This window comes from Dinoponera quadriceps, unplaced genomic scaffold, assembly GCF_001313825.1.
Source record: "Dinoponera quadriceps isolate SergipeBrazil2010 unplaced genomic scaffold, ASM131382v1 scaffold1573, whole genome shotgun sequence".
NCBI classification, from domain to species: Eukaryota; Metazoa; Arthropoda; class Insecta; order Hymenoptera; family Formicidae; genus Dinoponera; species Dinoponera quadriceps.
Window position 1 is genome coordinate 167049 of NW_014556062.1, and position 20985 is coordinate 188033.

The 20985-nt window shown below is 35.9% G+C and overlaps 2 protein-coding genes and 1 pseudogene across 7 annotated transcripts in view; 1 reads left to right on the forward strand and 2 right to left on the reverse strand.

Moving 5' to 3' along the window:
* The window catches only part of LOC106746575 (venom metalloproteinase 3), a 62051-nt gene extending 55988 nt beyond the window's left edge, over positions 1–6063 (forward strand). For 4 of the 5 annotated variants that reach the window (XM_014623307.1, XM_014623309.1, XM_014623310.1 and 1 more), the window contains exons 14-18: positions 698–824; positions 923–1027; positions 2173–2324; positions 2914–3392; positions 5222–6063. In XM_014623307.1, the coding sequence (XP_014478793.1) occupies positions 698–824; positions 923–1027; positions 2173–2324; positions 2914–3392; positions 5222–5358 (1000 nt within the window). In that variant the 3' untranslated portion in view covers positions 5359–6063. The remainder of the gene's footprint in view (positions 1–697; positions 825–922; positions 1028–2172; positions 2325–2913; positions 3393–5221) is intronic. The other variant, XM_014623312.1, reaches the window with a different exon arrangement.
* A 169-nt stretch (positions 6064–6232) lies between these two features.
* Positions 6233–7854, reverse strand: LOC106746520 (annotated as a pseudogene).
* LOC106746574 lies at positions 7334–20954 on the reverse strand. 2 transcript variants are annotated; one of them, XM_014623306.1, is made up of 16 exons: positions 20399–20954; positions 20039–20196; positions 19741–19842; positions 19216–19340; positions 18939–19122; positions 18665–18768; positions 18412–18528; positions 18201–18316; positions 16694–16742; positions 16341–16553; positions 16050–16272; positions 15248–15860; positions 13742–14439; positions 11708–11898; positions 10157–10295; positions 7334–9492 (listed from the first exon to the last, which is right to left on the reverse strand). In XM_014623306.1, the coding sequence occupies exons 2-16, from the start codon at positions 20189–20191 to the stop codon at positions 8266–8268; spliced, it is 4254 nt and encodes a 1417-aa protein (XP_014478792.1). In that variant the 5' UTR covers positions 20192–20196; positions 20399–20954; the 3' UTR covers positions 7334–8265. The 2 variants fall into 2 exon arrangements, with proteins under 2 accessions (XP_014478792.1, XP_014478791.1); XM_014623305.1 differs by having other exon boundaries at positions 10157–10331.
* Between the last annotated feature and the right edge of the window lie 31 nt (positions 20955–20985).

The following is a 20985-nucleotide window of genomic DNA, read 5'->3' on the forward strand; positions in this document are numbered from 1 at the left end:
TTTAGATTATCTACTATAGCTTAAAATTTCAGATTATATTCCCTTCCAAACCCTATAACTTTTGTCCGGAACATTTCTTTCTATTTCGTTTTATTTTTTATATATTTATGTTTCTAAATATATAAATTATTATTAAATGGCTTAAATGACTATCCTGTATGTATACTGAATAAGCACATTTATACATATTAAAGTAAAGGCATATCAGAACCCGGGAAAAAATGATTATATATGATTATATATAATTATATAAAATCATATATGAATTTTGTTCATATATGTGGTTACATATGCAATCATATATGTCCATATGAAAGAAGGATTTTATGTCATTTCATTAAATGTCAATATCATGTGCTGTCAGAAACACAAGTAGCCAGAAGCATTTACTTCGGTTGTATTTGCATATAATTTGTAAACAACAGTATTTTTTTCGTTGTGGACATACATGATTACATATAGTCATATATGGGCAAATTTCATATATGATCTTTTTTTTCCCGGGAAAGGACATACTGGATCTCACAGAGTGCTAAACTAAACAGCAAAAAATAAGTGTGCCAACGAAGGATTAAAGGAGATCGTCCATCCATAACTTCGATGAGCGTTCTGAAATCAAGGAAGTAGAGGATTAAAATGGAGGAAACAAATAGCAATACAGAGATTAATAAGTTCATGTAGCTTCGTTGGTTTCCAGCGGTGATACAGCGACCTGCTTATACAATGCACCTCACGAAGACGAGGCACTACCCCGAGTACTTCCGGGGAAACTGCTATCCTTAGACGCGCAATGTCGGAAAGATCGTGGGACGAGCGCTTGTTTTGTATGTGCTTCATATATATATATATATATATATATATCATACGCACATTCGTCAGTTAATATTCGTGTGTTGTATTTTGCTATTGTGCATCCTTTCAGAAAGACGATCGGGTTTGTGCTCAGCTTTTCTGTTTCGACGCTGGGTCCGGATATTGTGTGGCGTACCGTCCAGCAGCGGAAGGTTCACCTTGTGGGGATGGTCAGGTAACGAGGAAAATAAAAAAAATAAAACAAAATTGTGCCGTTCCTCAGAATATTATCTGATAAAGCACGTTGCGTTTAGTCCTTTCGAGTCTAACGGAATTATATGTTTACTGTTAGTATTTCTTTTCCTGACGAAATATATAAGTCCAATTTATAATAAAAATATAATTGTTAATGTAATTTTTGTACTACACATATGCGTAAAAAATGTAATTGTTGTACTACACATATCGAAAGAACACCTTTCAGTGTAATTTATTTACTTTTACAATAGATAATTTTAGAAATTAAAATAGATAATAAGAGACAAGCATGGTGTTTGTCATAGAAGGGAGATTCCCCGTTGAAAATCTGGCGGAATATCGGCGCGTGCATCATCCCTATAAACACGTAATATTCCTAGAATATTATATGAATATTATTCAATATTAAAATAATATTCTTATGATATTCTAAGGATGTTATGTAATATTTTTTAATATTATAGGAATGTTTTATCGATCCTTATATGTCCATTTCACATAAGATTCTTGGCATATTATAGAAATGTTCTTAGAATATTAAAAATAAAGTTAAATAATCATAATATAGAAAAAAATATTTATTATTTATATAACACAACAATTGGTATTGCAATACATTTGAAATAAAACACTACAATTGTATATATTATATATATACAGAGTTGGATATTTAAAAAAGTTGAATATTTAAAATATATATAATATTACAATAACATTAAATAATATTATTTTTTTAATATTATTAGGAGTGGACATATAACCATCTATTAATATTCCAGAAATATTATTTAATATTAAATAATATTACGCGCTTATAAAGATCACACTGTCGAATATATTTATCCTCCAAAATTAAAAAAAATATTCGCACTTAACAACCGTGCTTGGTTCTTATTGGCCTATTCTAATTTCTAACATTTCATTGTACATCATGACAATCTAATACTATATAAATAATTTTCATCTTAAAAATTGATGTCATTTCCAAATAACTGATTTCATAAAGTTAACTATATGCTTTGTGTCACTAAAAAATTAATCCAATATTAATTAATTAATATAATATTAGCGTGATTTTTAGAAAGATTTTAATTGTGATTGTCGTGTGACATTAAATTTCAGTATTGCCTGAATGGAAAGTGTGTGGCGGAACACGAGAACATAATACCGGACTATACGCAGAACATTCCAACGTATGTACGTCGAGATAGCATTTTCAGTTCTACGTTGCACAATCGGCCGATATTCACTCAATACAACAATAGTGATTACAGGTAATGATCCGATAACACGAGTGATCCTTTTGATTTTATTAAGCGTACAAAAGGATCAGAGAATTCTAATTGTTTCGCACATATTGCGCGTTATGTGCGTTATTTCCATTATATATATATACATATATATATATAATTTTTTTTATTTATATATATTTTTCTATATTATTATTATTTTTTTTGTGATATTCTAAGAACATATTTATAATATGCCAAGAATATTATGTGAAGCGGACATATAATATCACTAGAACATTCATATAATATTAAAAAATATTACTTAATATTCCTAAAATATTATAAGAATATTAGTTTAATATTTAATAATATTCATATAATATTCTACGAATATTACACGCTTATAGAGGAATAACCCGAAGTATCATATTTATCCGCTATTCGAATAATCGGCTATCCGGATAGTGTCAGATCCGAAAGAATATTGAAACCCAAATTTATTGTACGATAAGAAGTCGTTACTTTGTCGGTATGTTGATTCGCATCTATAGATGAATAAGATACTCATTCACGAATGAATACATATAATAAGACATATTGTATAGTAATGCCATGATAATATGCCACGCAGGTATCCATGGGAATCAACGACACAGAGCACACCACTATCGAAATTAAAACATTCGTCGCCATACGCGAACGTAATCGCATCGACAGCGACGACGACGACAATTACGACTACGACGACGATGACCAAGACGATAACGACGCCGAAAACGATTAATCCTTACAAACGCGTCATAGTACCATTCATCGTGTCCACGCCCACAGTGCCGAAATACACACAGACGAGCGTCGATATTTTCTGCACAAATCGATTTAAGACTAGATATAACGAAAGCAATAGCGGTAATAGCAATAGTTGTAATAGAGATGGTAACGTCAATGCCACCACTAAAAGAAGCATGAGTCTCTTTAACTCGCACTATACCGGCAGTGCCGTTCCGAAGGTCACTGTTAGTCCGTTCAAGTATAAGAACACGGTCAGCATGATGTCGCTTTCCACGACAACCAAAGGATATCAGAAAAGTCTTCGAAATGTCGGCCGCGGTAAGAGAATTCTGAATCAGTGTATCTGTATTCTCTTTTCTTCTCTTTCTCTCTCTCCCCCCTTTCTTCCTCTTTTTCTCTAGACTCGGAACGAATCTCTAATTCTGCATGGATAATCGGTGATTACATTTATGCTCTCATAACTCGCCATTTTATGTCTTTTCTATCCACTTTCCTGATCTCTGATGGACCTCGTTACGAGAAACTTCTCGAGAGACACAGAGGGCTCCCGTCTTTCACCTCATGTCCGCTGTAATTGTTGTTGGCCACTTTTTTGCGATGATACTCGCAAAAATATATCTGAAGACTGTTTCTCGTTATTTGTATAATATATCTTCCACTTTTGTCTTTCTCTTAAGTCAATAATGGGATACACCAGAAGAATCGTGAACCGTACGCTGCTGCAATCTTCAAAGGAAAGCTCTAATAACGGTTGTCGTTCATTGTGGTTCGTTAACACTAATCTGTTGAAATCCGTCGAAATCGTGATAATAAACGCGATAATATCGATCCAATTAACACACAAGTATGGGGAAAGTTGATTATCGCTCTTGATTTAACAGTTTATCTCTTTTATATGTATATTTAATGCATTTTTCTGTAGTACAGGCTGTCCCATTTCTGTTAGATGTAACCGCAATGGCGGATGTTTAATTTCGAGGATGAAAATGTCGCGAGAAATTATCGGCTTCTACATTTATTATTAACGACGATATTCTCGCTGAGAAAATCAATTGCAAATTAAACGAGGACCCCGTTGTGATTGGGGGATCTGACAGAAATGGGAAATTTCCGCATTATCTTCTTGTTGTTTCTTCGATAAAGATGCATATAAGCATTACGCTTATGTGTGGAACCATATCGCCACTCTTCACGTCACTTTTCATTGAATTCACTAAAAAGACAGTGAGATATAAATATACGTAATATTTTTGTGTATAATAGTTTGACGCAACAACGACAAGCCTGAGTTATTATGCAACATTTAATCCTGTTCTAGATTTATTTACGACTAATCGAAACACGTTGATTAACACTCGTCTGCAAGTCCTCAGACATCTAAAACGACACAAAGTGAAGGCGCACGAGATTTAAATTAAATGGAAATTGAATTTTTTCTCCACGTGAATCTGACAAATGAATTCAAATATTTTCATTTTAAACCCGCTTTAAACAATTTCTAATTTACGATGAGATTCAAGGTGGTAGTCTATTTGTAATTTCTGATTAATTTCACTTGATGAACAGTATTTGAAGACTTACAAATGTGCGATACTTTCTCACAAATAGAATTCCACTTCAAATTTTGACGCGAATTACATTATAATCAATAAATTCGTCAAAAGTGCAAACTTTACCTAGATCTGGGAAGTAACGCGTTACTTATAACGCCATTACGAATTATTTTTTTTGTGACGATTCGATAATGACATTAAATTTTTTGTTAGTAACGTAGTTATATTATTAATATTTTTTGTAACTGTAACGAATATAATCGTTATTTTTACCGTTACTTTGAATATATACAATATACACACACATACATATATATATATATATATATATAAAGTGGTGAAAATGTTTTGGGACAATTGAATATCTCGTAAACACTGCATTAAAAAAAATGTTTCTTACAAAAGATGTAAAGTTTTAAAAAGATCTTTCGAACTTGATGAAAATTTAACGGAATTTGTAATGACTCGTTACTTCTCGAGTAACGGTAATGATAACGAGTTATTTTTCCAATCAGTAACGAGTAGCGATAACGAGTTACTTTTCAAAAGTAACTTTCTCAACCGTTTTGACACTAATTAACCGTTTGCTTTCAGGAATAGAGGCCGGTGAATGCACGGACGTAGGGTCAGATTGCGCGGAGTTGATTGACAGGCTGAGAATATGGCTGTGCCATCTACAATCTGTGAAGAGTCGCTGCTGCGCATCCCTGAAGACAATCTGTGCTGATTAATAATATTAAAAAAATAATAAAATAAGGCGAAAAAATCGGTTCGATAATTTTTGCTCGATGATATCGCGCTTACTAAACGCCCGTTGTGACACCATCCTGGCGAACAGAATGAAAAGCTCGAAACCGAACTGACGATCGTCGATATTCTCTGTCTCGCGGACAGGCTCATCGTCAAGGTCTTCGATGCTCTTGCGGTCCTTACGATCGGAACAAGTGCGACTACATTTCGAATAGCTATGTAGTATATGTATTTCACTCCTCTCTCTCTCTCTCTCTATCTATTTTTTTTTCTTCCCTCTCTTTCTCTCTCTTTCTACCCATACCTGCGCTAGACCTGATACCTAGATATCATTCGTTTACATCGTAGATACGGTACCGCCGGAGCTTTGCCACACGTGTACCGGATGTAGTGAATCTAAGAGCAGAGCGGACTGATTGTCGATCGGTATGATATTTGACCGCGAATATAATTTATTCGATAAGAAGCAGATCTCTCGCTAAAGATTCGCTTTACCCGAAGTATAGGTGCGTCGCACATGTACGTGCCTGATGAGACGCACTTGCGCGAAAGAAACCATTCGAAGATTATGGAAATTGTTTAACGCAAGACAATAAATGGGAATACTTAAAATCTGATGTATTATGTGTACACCTATCTACTTATTGTTTATCTTTATATAGGCTGTTTCATTTCAATTGCCTCAGGCTAATATCTCGGAAGGAAATCGTCCTAGCAAAAAATGTTTCATACAAAGGTTGTACGGTTTAGAGGGGGACAAAATAATGTTTAATTAACACTCATGTTCGTTCTATAAAACACTATGTAAAAAATTCGGCATACCTCATTTGAAACATTACAAAAGGATCTTGCTCGAGGTCACTGTATCGTAGCGCTTTTCTCTATAAGAATTGGCAGGGGACGAATTAGAAGCCACGCGATATGCGAAAAAAAAATCCTCTCTTTGCGTTATGCGGATCTGCGTCAGTGTCGATGTATTTGTGATGCAATCTGTGATATGTGTCCCACTTGTAAATCGGATACTGAAAATTTAACATAAGATTAATCGATAACGTTTAATAATGGAAAATTTAATAATGATACAAAATATAGGACGAACGTATGCTTTTGATAAAACCATCGCATTAAATGTACCGCGATGTTGTGAAAGCAATGGGAAAAATAAGTGAAAAAAATAAAAAAGATATATACACAGAAAACTTACTTGGTATGCGGCAGTACGAAAAATTATCAATATTAGTTTCACTAGCCATTTTGCCTTGTAAGCTCGATGGGATCATAATCGATGAGCATCAGCAGTAATGCTAAGCGTAGTAAAGATATTACAGAAGACGACTGAAAATTATAATGATATAATTGTGTGCTCTTTGATAATAAGTAATCCGACGTGATATCGTGCATGTCATTCATTTATAAAGCATTAGATTTTTTGTGTGTACTATGTACGATTTGTTTCATTATGGAAGTTATATGATTTACGTCAGCATCATATAAACAAATTAAGACAAATAAATGACATATATACCCCATACGATGGTCCAAAGTTTAGCTTGTAAGCATATCAAATACAATCCGTACACGGTAGCAAAATGAGCAACGCTAAATATAATAAAAAGCGACCAAACGATGTTCCACTTATAAGCATTCGTAAGTTGCTTCTGCAGCCCTTCCCATTACGCAGGAATTTTTGGGATTTCAGTATCCCAGATACGTTCGTTATCATATTGGAAAATTTCAATTTGATAAACTGTAAAGTATTGCGTTGGAACAAAAGATAGATATTCCTCGAATATTCTTAGAATCTATATAATTTACATGTTCCGTTAGGAAGAGGTTATAAATAACGAGGATAATATTATATATTCAAAAAAGTTAAGAGCTGAGAATGGAAATAGTGAAGAAATGCCATCGAGGAAGTGATATTATTATTTTTTATAATATATTATTGTACATGTTATATATATAATTTAAGTAAATAAAAATTTCAGTAAGGAAACAAGTTTATAGAACCGGAACCGGAAAAACCATAATTTAAACGGTTTATCGGTACTTTCATCGTCCAGAAAACCGAAACCGGAACTGAACAGATATTTTCATCCAGGCCCTTAGTAGTATTTGAAAAAAATATTCCTGTTGAAAAAATTCGTTAAGTGGAAATATTTGTTGTCTGCAACATTTTAAAAGACGGGGATTTTGACGCTGATTAATTTAATAAATTTACAAGTTACAAACTTAAAATATACAGTTGTCCTTGATACAAACTAACTTATAATTATAAATTTTTTAAATTTACGTAAGATGAGAAATCGCCTACGAAACTTTCACGATAAATAAAATAAGCTATTTTATTTAACCTCCGATTGAATCATAACTAAGTTTAATTCAACTACCTATAACCAAGTTTAATTTTGTATTACAAAGAATTGCAAATAAACGTGTATGTGAGCCAGTGCGCACTTACCTATGAGTAAAAGCATAATTTTTATTAAGTCAGTATAATACAGAGAAAAAAATGTGACTCCTTAGCATATACAAAGGACGTGTTTATACAAGAATTTGGCAATTATGTTACAGTTGAAGACAGGAGACGGCGGAAAAGAAGTTGTTCGCATTTGCTACTCATTAGGCTTGTTCTTTTTAGCTGAACTAGTTGCAATAGCCTTGCACTAGTTCTCTATTTCGCTTTCCTTTATACAAAGTCACAGCTACATATCTGTTTCTTTTTAAATTCTGGAAATGTGCACTAGTTCAGCGACAAAAAACAGACCCATTGGCAAAACATCTTGCTGTTATTTTATTCTAACGAACATAGCGTGAAAGTCACGTTATCCGGTAAATCTCGTTCACTACGAGTCTCTTATCACACAATGCACATTCATCACGTTATACTATCTGTTACGCTTGTCAAAATACCTGCTCTCCAGTTCTCGCTTCCGATACCGACTGAAGGTGTTCCCGTAAAGAGAATCTCGCGTCTCGATCTTGTCTACAGTTTTCCGACCGACTTCTAATTCGCAATTTCGGAACGGAGAGTGCCTTGTGTCATCGTTGCTCTCGGTGTCGTGGAACTTTAGCTGCGTGTAATCGTCATTATGTGACCGTTTGATGTATTTACGACACCGGTCGTCGTCTTTCACTTTCTCTTCGTCGTCGCTCGCGAACAACTCCGGCTTGGATTCGATCAGATTTTGTATCTTGTCCAGATCTATGCTGACTCTGACAGTGGGATCGTCAAACGTCATGCACCGGATCGAATCGCTGGAATCGCACGCGTCGATCTGTCTATTCGAGATGCTGAGTTCGTTGAACATGATGTTCGGCGCGTTCGTAACCGTCCGGGTCTGCGATCTCGTTCGGTCCGGATGACTGTTCGTGCTCTTCCTGTGGTTCGCGTAGAGATTGCGCGAACGCGACGCAGTCCGAGAACCGTTCGTCGCACGTGAGCCGTCGGCTCCCTTGTCGTCGGTACGCCGATTCGATGTGACGGTGACATTATTCTGCAGTACTTTCTCAACGTTTCTATTCGTGCGCACGATATTCAGATCGGAGTCGATGTTGTGTATCGTGCGTCTATAGGACAGCCGGCCGTTCTCCTCCGTAACAGGCGTAGATTGCTTGCGCTGTACACCCTCCCGATGATCGACTCGCGGGCTTTGGTCGTCATCCTTACCCATGTTGCTATCCGTAGTAGTGTTATACATCGCTCGGTCTAACGCCTTCGAGTTAACGTCATCCGTGAGACGCGTCTGGGCGTCGTATTTACGCTGTCGCGAATCGTTCGTCGCGTCCACGTCGTTAGCACCGTTCGCCAGGCTCACGTTATTCGATACAACGTTACGAGGGACCGTTCTCGAGACTGGATCCAGATTCTCCTTCGCGTCGTCGTGCGCAACGACCGTCGCCGCGTCAGCCACGCGTTCAGTCGTGTCGTCGGTCAAACGACTCATGAGGGAATCATCGTTGACGTGATCCGAACTGGACAAGGCTTCGCATTGCCTCTGAGAGCTAAGTGACCGTTCTCCCAGCGCCCCTATTGTTGTATCCGGCCTATTCTTGCTGCCCATCGTGGGGTTTTCCACAGGTATATTCACACAGAACGTGTCGAATAAGGTCATCTACGAAAAACGTAAACAGATCACAATGTAGCGCCTTGAGTCAGTTATGGCGTTGAATACACCCGATTAGTGATTGCGTGTGCACACAAGGTAGTCTAGAACCGATTTAGTAATATCTATACAGATACCAAAGCCAGCATGAAATCAATTCGACAATTTTCGATGTTGTAACTATTAGTGTTATGTGTTGTCAGAGTTGGGTAATTTAAGTAATCAGTTAGTTAAAAGTTGAGAAGTTAGAGTTAATAATTTTTAACTTAACTTGGTTAATTTTTAATAGGTTAACTTGTTAACTTAAACTAGTGATTTAAGATACATTAACTTATTAATTCTCTTCCTATAAATTAAATAATTCATCAATATTGAAATTATTGCGAGTTGCTCACATTAAAGGATAACAGAAATAATGTTAACAGAATTATTTTTTCGCCCCCCCCCCCTCTCTCTCTCTCTCTTTCTCACGCTCTTTTCTTATAGAATTCTAAGCCCAAAATAGTCGATATTTTCTTATAATAGACTTCATTATTTCACATTAATTTACGATGAAACGGTTTTTTATACAAAAAAAAAAAATATATATATATATATATATTTCGTTGAAAATATACACGAATCGTGAAAATATACACGAATGTACAAATCCGCGAAAGTATACACGTTTTACCTGAATGTTATCTATTCCGCAGATTCGGAATTTGAGATCGTGTAGATTCATGTACTGTGGTATCAATCGAGGTTGATGACAGGTGTTATGGTTATTTGTGACGTGGGGGAAGACGTCACACTGGGTCCTGCCACTTCGACTGCGTGAAATAGCGGACATGATATGCATGGTATTGCTGCACAGAAGTACATTAAGGTATCATTAATACATCTTTTTGCTGCTCGTACTCATGCACATATTGCTTTTCAATTATAACATCGAATAACAGTACATATTGTATTGTGTCTGTGTGCCGAGTTAAGAAGTAACGCTTTCTTTGTAAAATTGTTACCGTTAGAAGTTACATTTCTTCAGTATTAATTTAGTGGAAGAGCATTTTCTTTCTCATCAGCAACTGCAACGATATTGAAATTTGATTGAAATTTCAACATTTTAACGAATAACGGTGACGAGATATTTTTAAGAAGTAACTTTCCAAATTCTGTTTATGTGTGTGTGTAAATTGTAATTATTGCTTTTTCGTAATTACTTGTATCGATCGAGGAAATTGCTCTTCCAAAGCGCATAATAAATTCTTTCTTTAAGAAAACTCACCCCGACAATCGATCCGTTTACAAATCAGGTCGCAACAAAGGAAACAAAGAACAATTAATAAGAGAATATGTGAAAGGTACGGACTGCTCACAGATAAACCGCACCTCAAATGCGGCTGATCTGAGGACACTGCATACCTCAAGCCCGTAGTCGTGGTTTGAAGCTTGCTTTATATAAAGTATTCAGATATGAATTTCGAATTAGATCCAGATTTTTCAATTATACGATATATGTGATATCAAATTTACAACCGTGACTTACAACTGCACAATAAAAAATTTCATGTTAAATTTAACACATTTCACATATAGATAGATACTGATAAGTATTGTTTACATTGCAGAAATTTTGAGCTATCTGTGTATTACCACAGTGTACGTAAGTACGTGTCCGCAGAAAATATGACACTTGAGCAAACAAACCCAAGAAACTTCTTAGTTATTGTAAATCGATAAACACTGTTTTGCTATCTCATAATATATGCTATAAACTTGTAAAAAACGTAATGAATTTTTGTTTAACTATTTCATGTATAAGTGCACAACGAATAAAACTTAATTTTCCTAACTGTACGTAAGTATACGTCCGCCACTGTATGTTAGATTAATATACGAATATATTAAAAATTTAACACAAAACTTTCAACAAAGACCGATTTTAATACAAGTACAAAATGTTTTTTATTGTGTGGGAGGAAAAATTTGCATATTTAAATTATGCAATACATGCATCTAAATCAGAATTCAAATTTAAGTATTCCACTTCAGAGTTTCAAGTAACAATTATTAACAACTTAAATTTATAACATTAGGTAGATTTATAACATTAAGTACGCCTTAGATCTTAGTGAGAAGAAATAAAGATTAGACTATCGATAAACAACTATTATATTAAAGTAAGGCACTACTCGGGCGTAAAGGATTCGCATTACCGCTGCCATATATTCATTAAACTCACCTCTCATCACAGGCTTTGCGTTTGGAATTTCTTCTAGTTCTCGCAAATCTCGGTGAATCTCTCCTTCGGACGACATCTCTAGTGACTCCCGATGTGTCTGACGTATCTGCTCCGGCAGTTTTTGCCTCGGAGAAATAGGCAGGTCTTGTTGGCGCAACAGCAGGATTGGTCCTGCCTGCATCCCCGTCACACTGTTAGAATCGCAAGACATTCACTGGAGAGGAGGTACGGGGAAATTTCTATTACAACACATACTCCCCGCACCGTCTTTCTCGCCAGAATTTTAATTTTGTATGTATTATTTCGTCGGATATTGGAATACTAGAGAGTGTAGAAGATGAAAAGAGATGAGAGATCGAAAGATTTTGTGAACTACATTTACACGACAACCTAAACCAATGCAGTTCCGTAATTCACGTTTACGTGAAATAGCATAGAAGCGGTTTAATAGTTTCTGCTGGTGCTACCATCGATGTTACGCGTCATATAAATAATGTTATAACTATATAGGATGTTCAGCGTAATAGTCTGCACTATTTTTGGACGCTTCCGACCGTAAAAAAAAAGTTGAAAGGTGAATATTCGTCTGTTTCATATAAGCTACAATTTGCAATAAAAAAATTGAATAAAAAATTTTTTTATAACAAATTAAAGTCACCTTGAATTTTGTAAATAGCACCATGCAATTTTTCTTCATAATATTGTATAAGATTTTAAGAAGAATTCAACACATTATCGGGAGAATGTCATTTTTATATTTAATATTAATGAAATGTATCAATTTAACACTAAAACTACCGACGATTAACGTATACCTTTTTACCGGAGCAGTTTAAATAAAATTTTTGAAAAAATACGTAATGCGAAGGAAAAAAATATTTATTCGTTTACATGTTGCGAGAAAGTGATGTAACTTTTATAAGAAAAAATTACAAACCGGTCATTTGACCGCTCTGGTAGTTTAGTGTTAATATAAAAAAATATCACTTTAATATTTAATATCAAATTTATATTATTTTAACATTTCCTTACTGCTATTGAAACAACGATTAATATACACTTCGAAAGAAGACTCAGAGAATACCAGCAATCACTTATGATAATGTATTATGTATTTACAATGCGAAAGTACCCAAACTTTTAATGTTTGTTTATATTTCTAGTCAGAGTTTATAAATACTATTTTACTGCTGTTTAAAATAATACTATAAATTTTATATTAAATATCGATAAAAAATTACACTCACGATAGTGCGATAAATTCGTCTTAAATCTTATTTCGCCCTATTTCGTCTTAAGTCCCTTATAATATCACGGAAAAGTTCAAAGTGATCTTGATCTTTCATGAAAAATTAAAAAAAATTTTTTTTTTATTGTAAATTGTAGCTTGCATGAAATGCTCCGTACTGAATATTCTGTGTACTGTGGCTGCGTTGAGAGAGCACGTTATCAGCGCTAACGCGTCATTTTATTTTTGTCCCTCATTAGATATGCGACAAAGATGGAATGACATTTCATCGCTGATTAGCACTAATAGCGCACCTCCGAACGCACCCTGTGTATAACATGTTACACTAATAATTGCAGTATTATCGAGACTTATCGACTTTGGATGATTTTACTCTGGTCATGCGAACGTAGATTACGGATATTACCAATCATCTGATTCTCGAGAATATACGAAAAATATCGCAACGGTCTATACGGCGCTCCAAAGCGTTTGCAGCGCAAAATGGAGTCCTAGTTATCGTATGCGATATTTCTTACATATTTTCGAGAACCCAGTGTTTAGGTTGTAAAAACAAGACGTTCTTCACAAAAAAGTATATCGTTACAAAGAAGTATCGACGAGTTCTCGCATCAGAGACACCTATATGGAACTTCGTGCGAACCAAACTGTCCAAGGTAAAAAAACCTTTCGTCATCTTACGAAACAACAAAAGCTTTATTGCATTTGTACAGATAAAAAACCTCATTTTATACTTTTACAAAATACAACTGAACTTTTTTAAAACGTTTGAGCAAGTTACTTACTACTATCCTGCTCGAGGACTCGTTGCCTGCGGTAGGACCATGTGTTTCCTCTCTCGGAGGTCCAATTTGCTGATTGTTACTTGACCCTCTCGTCTGCTGACTGTTGTTCGTGTGGATCACTTTGTTGATCGGCTGAGCCTTGACTAAAGATTGACGGTTCTTAATCATAGCGGTGTTTTGTATAACCGGCGGTCGTGTGGCGTTGCTCGACGCGGCGGCATACGAACTCTCGATTTTTTGAGTCGTCCGACTTGATGATATCGGCTGGGTATTCATATAAATCAAGTTCGTCGGCGGGGCTTTATAGTAAATCTGCCTGCTGGACTGAATTACGGGCGTGATCAACAGCTCACTACTCTGTGGCACGACGATCTTCGAAGCGCTTTTTTTCGGCTGATGACTGGACTCGACGGTCGCGTAAACTGCGTCCGTCTTGTGCGTGCCAGCTTGCGCAGATGTATTGTGCTTTTGACCGGGTATGTTCGAGGGTAGCTCGGAGGAGATCTGGCTCGCGGACGTAGCGCACTTAACGACGCTTTCGGCAATCTTCTTGAGAATCTCCGTACTCGTCAGCTCAACATTAGGCTCGGTTCTTTGACTTTGTTCTCGTCTGATGTCATGCACAACGGCGTTCGTGAACGCTCTGTCCGAACCGTTTCCTTTAATTCTCTTATGAGTGTTGTCCACGACATTGTTCGCTAAAAGACGCAATATAATTATTAATTATAAAAATACCTATAAAAACGTTATCTTTCTCGTTGCGTCTTTTTTATTCGCTTCAATAAAAGGCCGGACAATATTACCACTAACACGCACTATATACCCTGAGTAATCTAGATCATTGAAATCTTTCTTCCTTTTTTTATTGCACTGTAATAACTGTGCTCTTATCGGCGCTTGATTCAATTAATTTTCATTTGGTATATCAACACAGACTTGGATTATTTATTTCCTTTTGTTAGAAATTTAATTAGATAAGATTATTTTTTTAATTTCTTATTGGTAAGAATTAAGTAGGAATTTAAGACTTCTTATTAAGTAAGATTATTATATTCGTGCGCTCATGTGCGCGCGTTGACAGACTCATTCCTCTTAACTACACTTTCTTTCCACATTTCTCACTCTGACATTTCTTTCTCCCTCATTCCTTCCCGCCTATTTCCAACTATTAACACGTTGAGTGCCGCACTGATTTCTATTGATCATATAAACGTCTAATTGATGATTACATCGCTAAAGGTACACAATGTGTTAACACACAGGTAAACAAATATAATTCAAAGCACATATATCTCTTACCTCGTTTCATTGGCTCTTTATTGGCTATACGGTTCATTTGCAATGCAATTAATCATATTTTATGCACAATTTAACAAAACACAGTAATATCACAGTGCCAACGACTCTTACGGCATTCAACGTGTTAAAATCTGTCTCATTTTCTGTACGGAAAGCGTAACATAGAACAACTAAAAGAAACAGTCCACAGTCTCCTTAACAAATTACCTTCCTCGTGCATACCGCGCTTCATCGTAGTAGATGAGGACTGCTGGCTGACAAACCACTTCTCTAATGGTTTGTCCACGGCGGAAGACGTGTCAACGGTGTCCGACTGTAACCACGCGACGTCCCCGTCGAGACGCACATCAGGTACGTTTGCGAATACTTCTGGCGATAAGGAAGTGACATTGATAATTTTGATATTCATGACAGAGCTGATGTCCGAAAAAGCCTCCAAGTTGTCATTGCTCGAAGAAGTGGCAACTTGCGCGGATTCCTGCACGAGTTCCTGCACGGGTTCCTGTGTAGGTTTCTGCGCGAGTTCTCGCGTGGGTTCCAGCAGAACAGTCACGTCGGGTTGTTTCGAGGCAGCAGTTTTGCTTCTACATGGAATTTTCGATACGTTGGATTCTTTAATTCCGTCACGCTTCTTCGGTACTTTCTTCGCGGTAGCTTGAGCGATATTCCTCATTTGCAGTGGGTCGACCTCGCTTGTACTCTTCTCCGCGGAATTCTCCGTCAAGTCACTCGAATTAGACTCAAGACGCTTCGAACGAAACATGTTCGCCCACGCGAGCTGTATTGTTGGTATATTTATCTTGCATGGTAATGAGATAATCTGCAGCAAGGAAAATGAAGACAATGATCAATGTCAGGTTATCAGCGGTATATGCGATTTATCATTCATTCATTAAGTCCCATAATTTAGTTGAATATTTATAAAGCTAATTCATAGCGTTCCGAATTAAAAAAAAAAAAATGCAAACCGTTGTGTAAACGTGAATGTAACGATTGCTCTGTTATTTACCTCTACATCATCGTCATCACTTTCGATTGTAATAATGACGTTCTCCTCTGAATTCGACTGAGATTTCGCATCGTTGTCGAGGAACTTTTTCTCTTGCTTGCTCTGATCTGTATTATTCCTTTGCCATGAAATATTCGCCTTACTTTCTTGTGCAGAATTACTTTCTGTACTAGCTTCGTTAGTTGTACTCTTCGTGACAGTAGTGCTTGTAAGCGTGGACGCGCTAAATGGGACAAAACGGAAAGCATAAAACATTCCGTTTCGGCGTGCCGTGCAATCGAAAGGACTCACCGTGACGTGTCGTTCAGCAAATCAAGCATGCTGTTTGCTTTCAATTGCTGTTGTATCTTGAACGAACGTGGCCCAGGCCGCGATTTAATGCTCGAATTTAACAAGTCGCTAGATGAACTAGGGTTGGGTAACGAACACAATAAGGGGAAATCGTTGCCAACAGAGATGTCAGAATCGCTTTCGTCCAAATCAGAATCTCTGTTCAGACTAGAACTAAAGGCAAATTCAAAATAGACATTAGTCGTCACATATAGACAAATGCTAATTATATGATCGTAGATTCGAAATATACTTTTCTTTGAGATCTTTCTTCATTACCTGTAAAATTGAAAAGTAGTAAATACGGTGCATACCTGTCAGAACTATCGCCTGACCTGCCACTGTCATGACCTTTAGTCTTACCTTTATAGGAAAGAAAAATGAAATGTTTAATTTTATGCAAACTTGCAGACTAATACATATAATGTATGCCATATAGTTTTGTAATACATATATGTATATATATATATAGATTGGACCATGTTTTAATAGAGTAAGAGCACCAAAACCGACATACTACTTTATTCTTAGGTTCTTAAGTCCTGTTGAAGGTTTAAAATTAAAATTTATATGCATGGATACAAACTAGCAACACTTCTCTATCAAAATAGTCTTATGAAGATGATTACATATTTTCTGGCAAAAATCCATTTTTTGAGATGTTTGAGGATAAACACTTCTAAAAAGTAAGTCCTAAAACCAACATACCTATAATATACGTATCAAAAAAAAAAAAATAAAATAAATAAATAAATAAATGAAAACACTAAAATTACATTACTCTGCATATTTATTATATATCTTTATATATTATCTTTAATCTTACATATTTTTTAAAACTTAAAAAATGTATAATACATATTGTTCTTTTATTATGTGGAAAAGGACCTCCTTTTTCGACTATCTTAGATATACGCCGATCGCTCTTTGAACTTTTAATGATCGCCATTTCGAGCTCGCTATTCGCGCTGGCTGCACTGAAATGTGTGAACGAGCTCACTTATTCGCGCCTTTCGTATCGCTCGGTCGATTCAGCTCACTTTATTTTTCGAAACACGAATGCCGCGTGAAACTCGAAGAGCTTAGTTTAGCTATACGGATGTTATGCATACAGCAGTCGTTTGTCAAACGGTGAGGGCTCGATTTACCCAGGATTGTGCAGCACTGTTCAGCGCCCTCGCATAGCAAACAAAACGCGCGAGGATCTCTTTGTATTCGGAGGATTCTAGGTATCCAAACAAAAGAAATGACCTTTAATATATACAATGGCTTTTGTATATGGGCATCCTTGTAAAAAAAAATTAACCGATTCGTTAGACCTTCATAAAATGGTTGTCCTGAAAGTTGTAAAGACCCGGAGCGAGATTCGCGCTAAATATTAATAACAAATAATAATACACCTCATGAAATTTTCTCCATTTCTGAACGCTCTAGATTTGCTCTTTAATTTTCCTCAGAAAATAGTTCAATAAAAACTTCAGCACAACATAAAATCAAACGACGCTAATAACAACTGAAAGCACTTGTAAATAAAAACTGCAACTTTAGCACCAATTACCGTACACAACAGACAAAATTCATGTTCTATCCGACAGAGTTGAATATTTTACAGCCGAGAAAGATGGATATGTCGGTTTACCATATCTATGTCAGTTTTAATGCTTTTCCTGTATACGACAATTATTTCAGTTGTTTCTCGTTTATTTATTCTCAATTGTCCTCAAAAAAGTGAAGAATGGGGAAAATAAGCAATAAAAATAATTGAAATCATACGTTAGAATTTCCTCTCTATATATTCCTACAAATCAAGCAGGTACTCACACAATATGGAAGTACATTCGACGCATTCCCACAAGGGATTCGCCCATTTCAGTTTTCCGCAAGCCATATGAATGCCTTGTGAGCCGCAACTCCGACACAAGACCAATTCCCATTTACTGTAATGTTTATTGTTATAATAATATATTTTATAAGAACGTCCAGTATATACATATCAGGTATCATAAAGTTTTAGTTTCGTGCAATTACTTACGCGTTACTGCTTGTGTGTTTCCTTCCCTTTGGGCACAGACACAATGTGGCATCACATTGATCATGTCTATATAATAACTCTTCAAATGCATTTGGTACCAATTCCCATGAAGCATCCCTGATTACACATCATAAAAATAACTTTTAAAATGTACACAATTGAAATAAGATATTCGCAAAATTTAAAAGAGCGTCTTTCATATGAAAAAAAAAATAAATAAAGACCGACTTCAACATTTTAACTGAATACTCACTGGCTCGGTATAAAAATACCATGTTGCAGCATAGCATTTTGAAAATCTTTCTTATTGTTACATAGGGGACACTTAAAAAAATAGCCTGCACTTAAAGCAAGTTGCTGAAATGAGAAATTGTATACATTATATATTCATGTTATAAACATCACATTTGATAAAAGCATACATTGGAATATTAATAATTTACATTAAAATTACATTAAAATTACATTAAAAGAAGTAACAACGGCAATCAATAAATCTCACGGATGAAGCTTTCATTGAGACTAACCTGAACACATTTACGATGAAACCATGCATCCTTTTTACAGCAAGGAGCCCATAAGGTTCCTATAAGATCTTTGGGGTTTGCTTTATCATAACATATATAACATAATAAGTCACATATTTTATTAATCTGATTCGATATATATTCGTCAATTTTCTGCCTCGGCCTATGATTTACACAAAATGATCTAAAACATCACGATTACAATTGTTGTATAATCCTGCAGTTCTTACAGTTATGACATCGGTATAATGAATATTGCTCTACTATTGCTCCTTACTTGAATTCTCCAAAAAACTGATGTAAAGAACCAGCTTTTAAGCCACAAGGGTAATGAAATATGCGTTTACATTTTACATTGCAACAACCTAAAGTAGCACCAATCTTTTTGCAGTATGAACAAACCTAAAAACAAATTCAAATCTTAGGCTGCTAACTGTGAGAAAACTTTTATTTACTAAAGACAAGTTTGATGAGAATGAAAATATATTTATAGTGAGTCTTGTAAATATTATGCAACTCAATGCTGAATTTCTAACAAATTATTCTATTACATTTATATCATATGTGTAAGATATAATATATAACATAACAATATCCTTTTAACATATTATTATATGAAAAATTATGAACTACATAAAAGTAATACAAAGAGATGTATCAGACTATTATATCAACTGCAATATATCATTATTCAAGAGATATAGTGGCTTATATGTAAGATTAAAGACTACATATTACATGTCTGCATGTATGTTTTTTCTCACGTTCGAAAACTAATATTTGTTACTATTGACAAACGTACCAATTTCTTTCCTCTGCGAAGTTCCTTATGTATATCCTGTGCTAGAAATCCAAGTATACCCTCATCATCATTTCCTTTTTGTTCCATATTAGATGATAAAAGCTAAAAGTACCCATATATATAAATAACCAGTGAAATAAACATAAACATCAAACATCCTATGGACTGTTCTGTTTGTCGGATGTATACGTGTGTGTTGTTTGAACAATACAATAACAGAGACAGAAACAAACTTCTTCTGATCCAACATGAGTAGCATGTAACAAAGCAAAGGTCGATAGTTGTATCTGAAACTCACCAGACAATAATAATGGGTGACAATGCCATCCTGCTCATAGAACTTGCCATATTCCAACTCGTTGTCTTCCGATGAATTGCAAAAGCAGCAGACCTTGGTAGAAGAGGTGATACTAGTTGTAGAAGAGGATGAATTGCGTTTGCTAGCAGACATTATGCCTGACAACAGAAGATCACAGAAGGGACTATCAGAACCGGACAAGACGGAAGCGTATTGGAAGACGATCGCCAGTGTACGCTTTCGCGCCTCGCACTCGCGATCTGTGCGACCCAACACGGGTGATCGCGCGGTACAATTGATAAACATAATGAACGGACACATTCCGCTATCGCGGACTACAACACATTCAGTCGACATTACCTGGCTGTCGTGTTGAGGTCGCCTGTCCCGTGGTACATGAAGACAACGAGCAAACGCACCGAATATCGCGATATCAAGATGATCTCGCGGGCAATACGTACGGACGTTGCACCTGCGACATGTTTAACATGCGTATCCACGTACGTTGTGTATATTTTAAAGAAACGTAAACAAAACTTTTCAAATGATATCAGTGTGGTCCGTTAACATCGTCCCGACGATCTCAAAATCGCCGACATGTTACAGCATCGAGCTGACAACCGCTTTGAGAAGCATATCGCAGATAGCGGGAAACCATTAGTTTTCATCACAGCCCTCACAGACGAGATCGCTGCGGCACTGCTTCGGCTTTGTTAGTGGAGGACGCTTTTGAATATTTAAGCTCGACGTGAATGAAGCTGATTCTATTTGGAGGGAAACACGGTATGACGACGATTAACGACTCAACGCTGATTGGGTCGAATTCAAACATGGAGCACCAAGGTAGACGGGATAAAATACAAAGGGTTTCCAACATAGATACGTGTGATCTGTTCTTCTTAGCTACATTGCTGAACTGGTTCAATAAGCTAGAATGAGACAAGTAT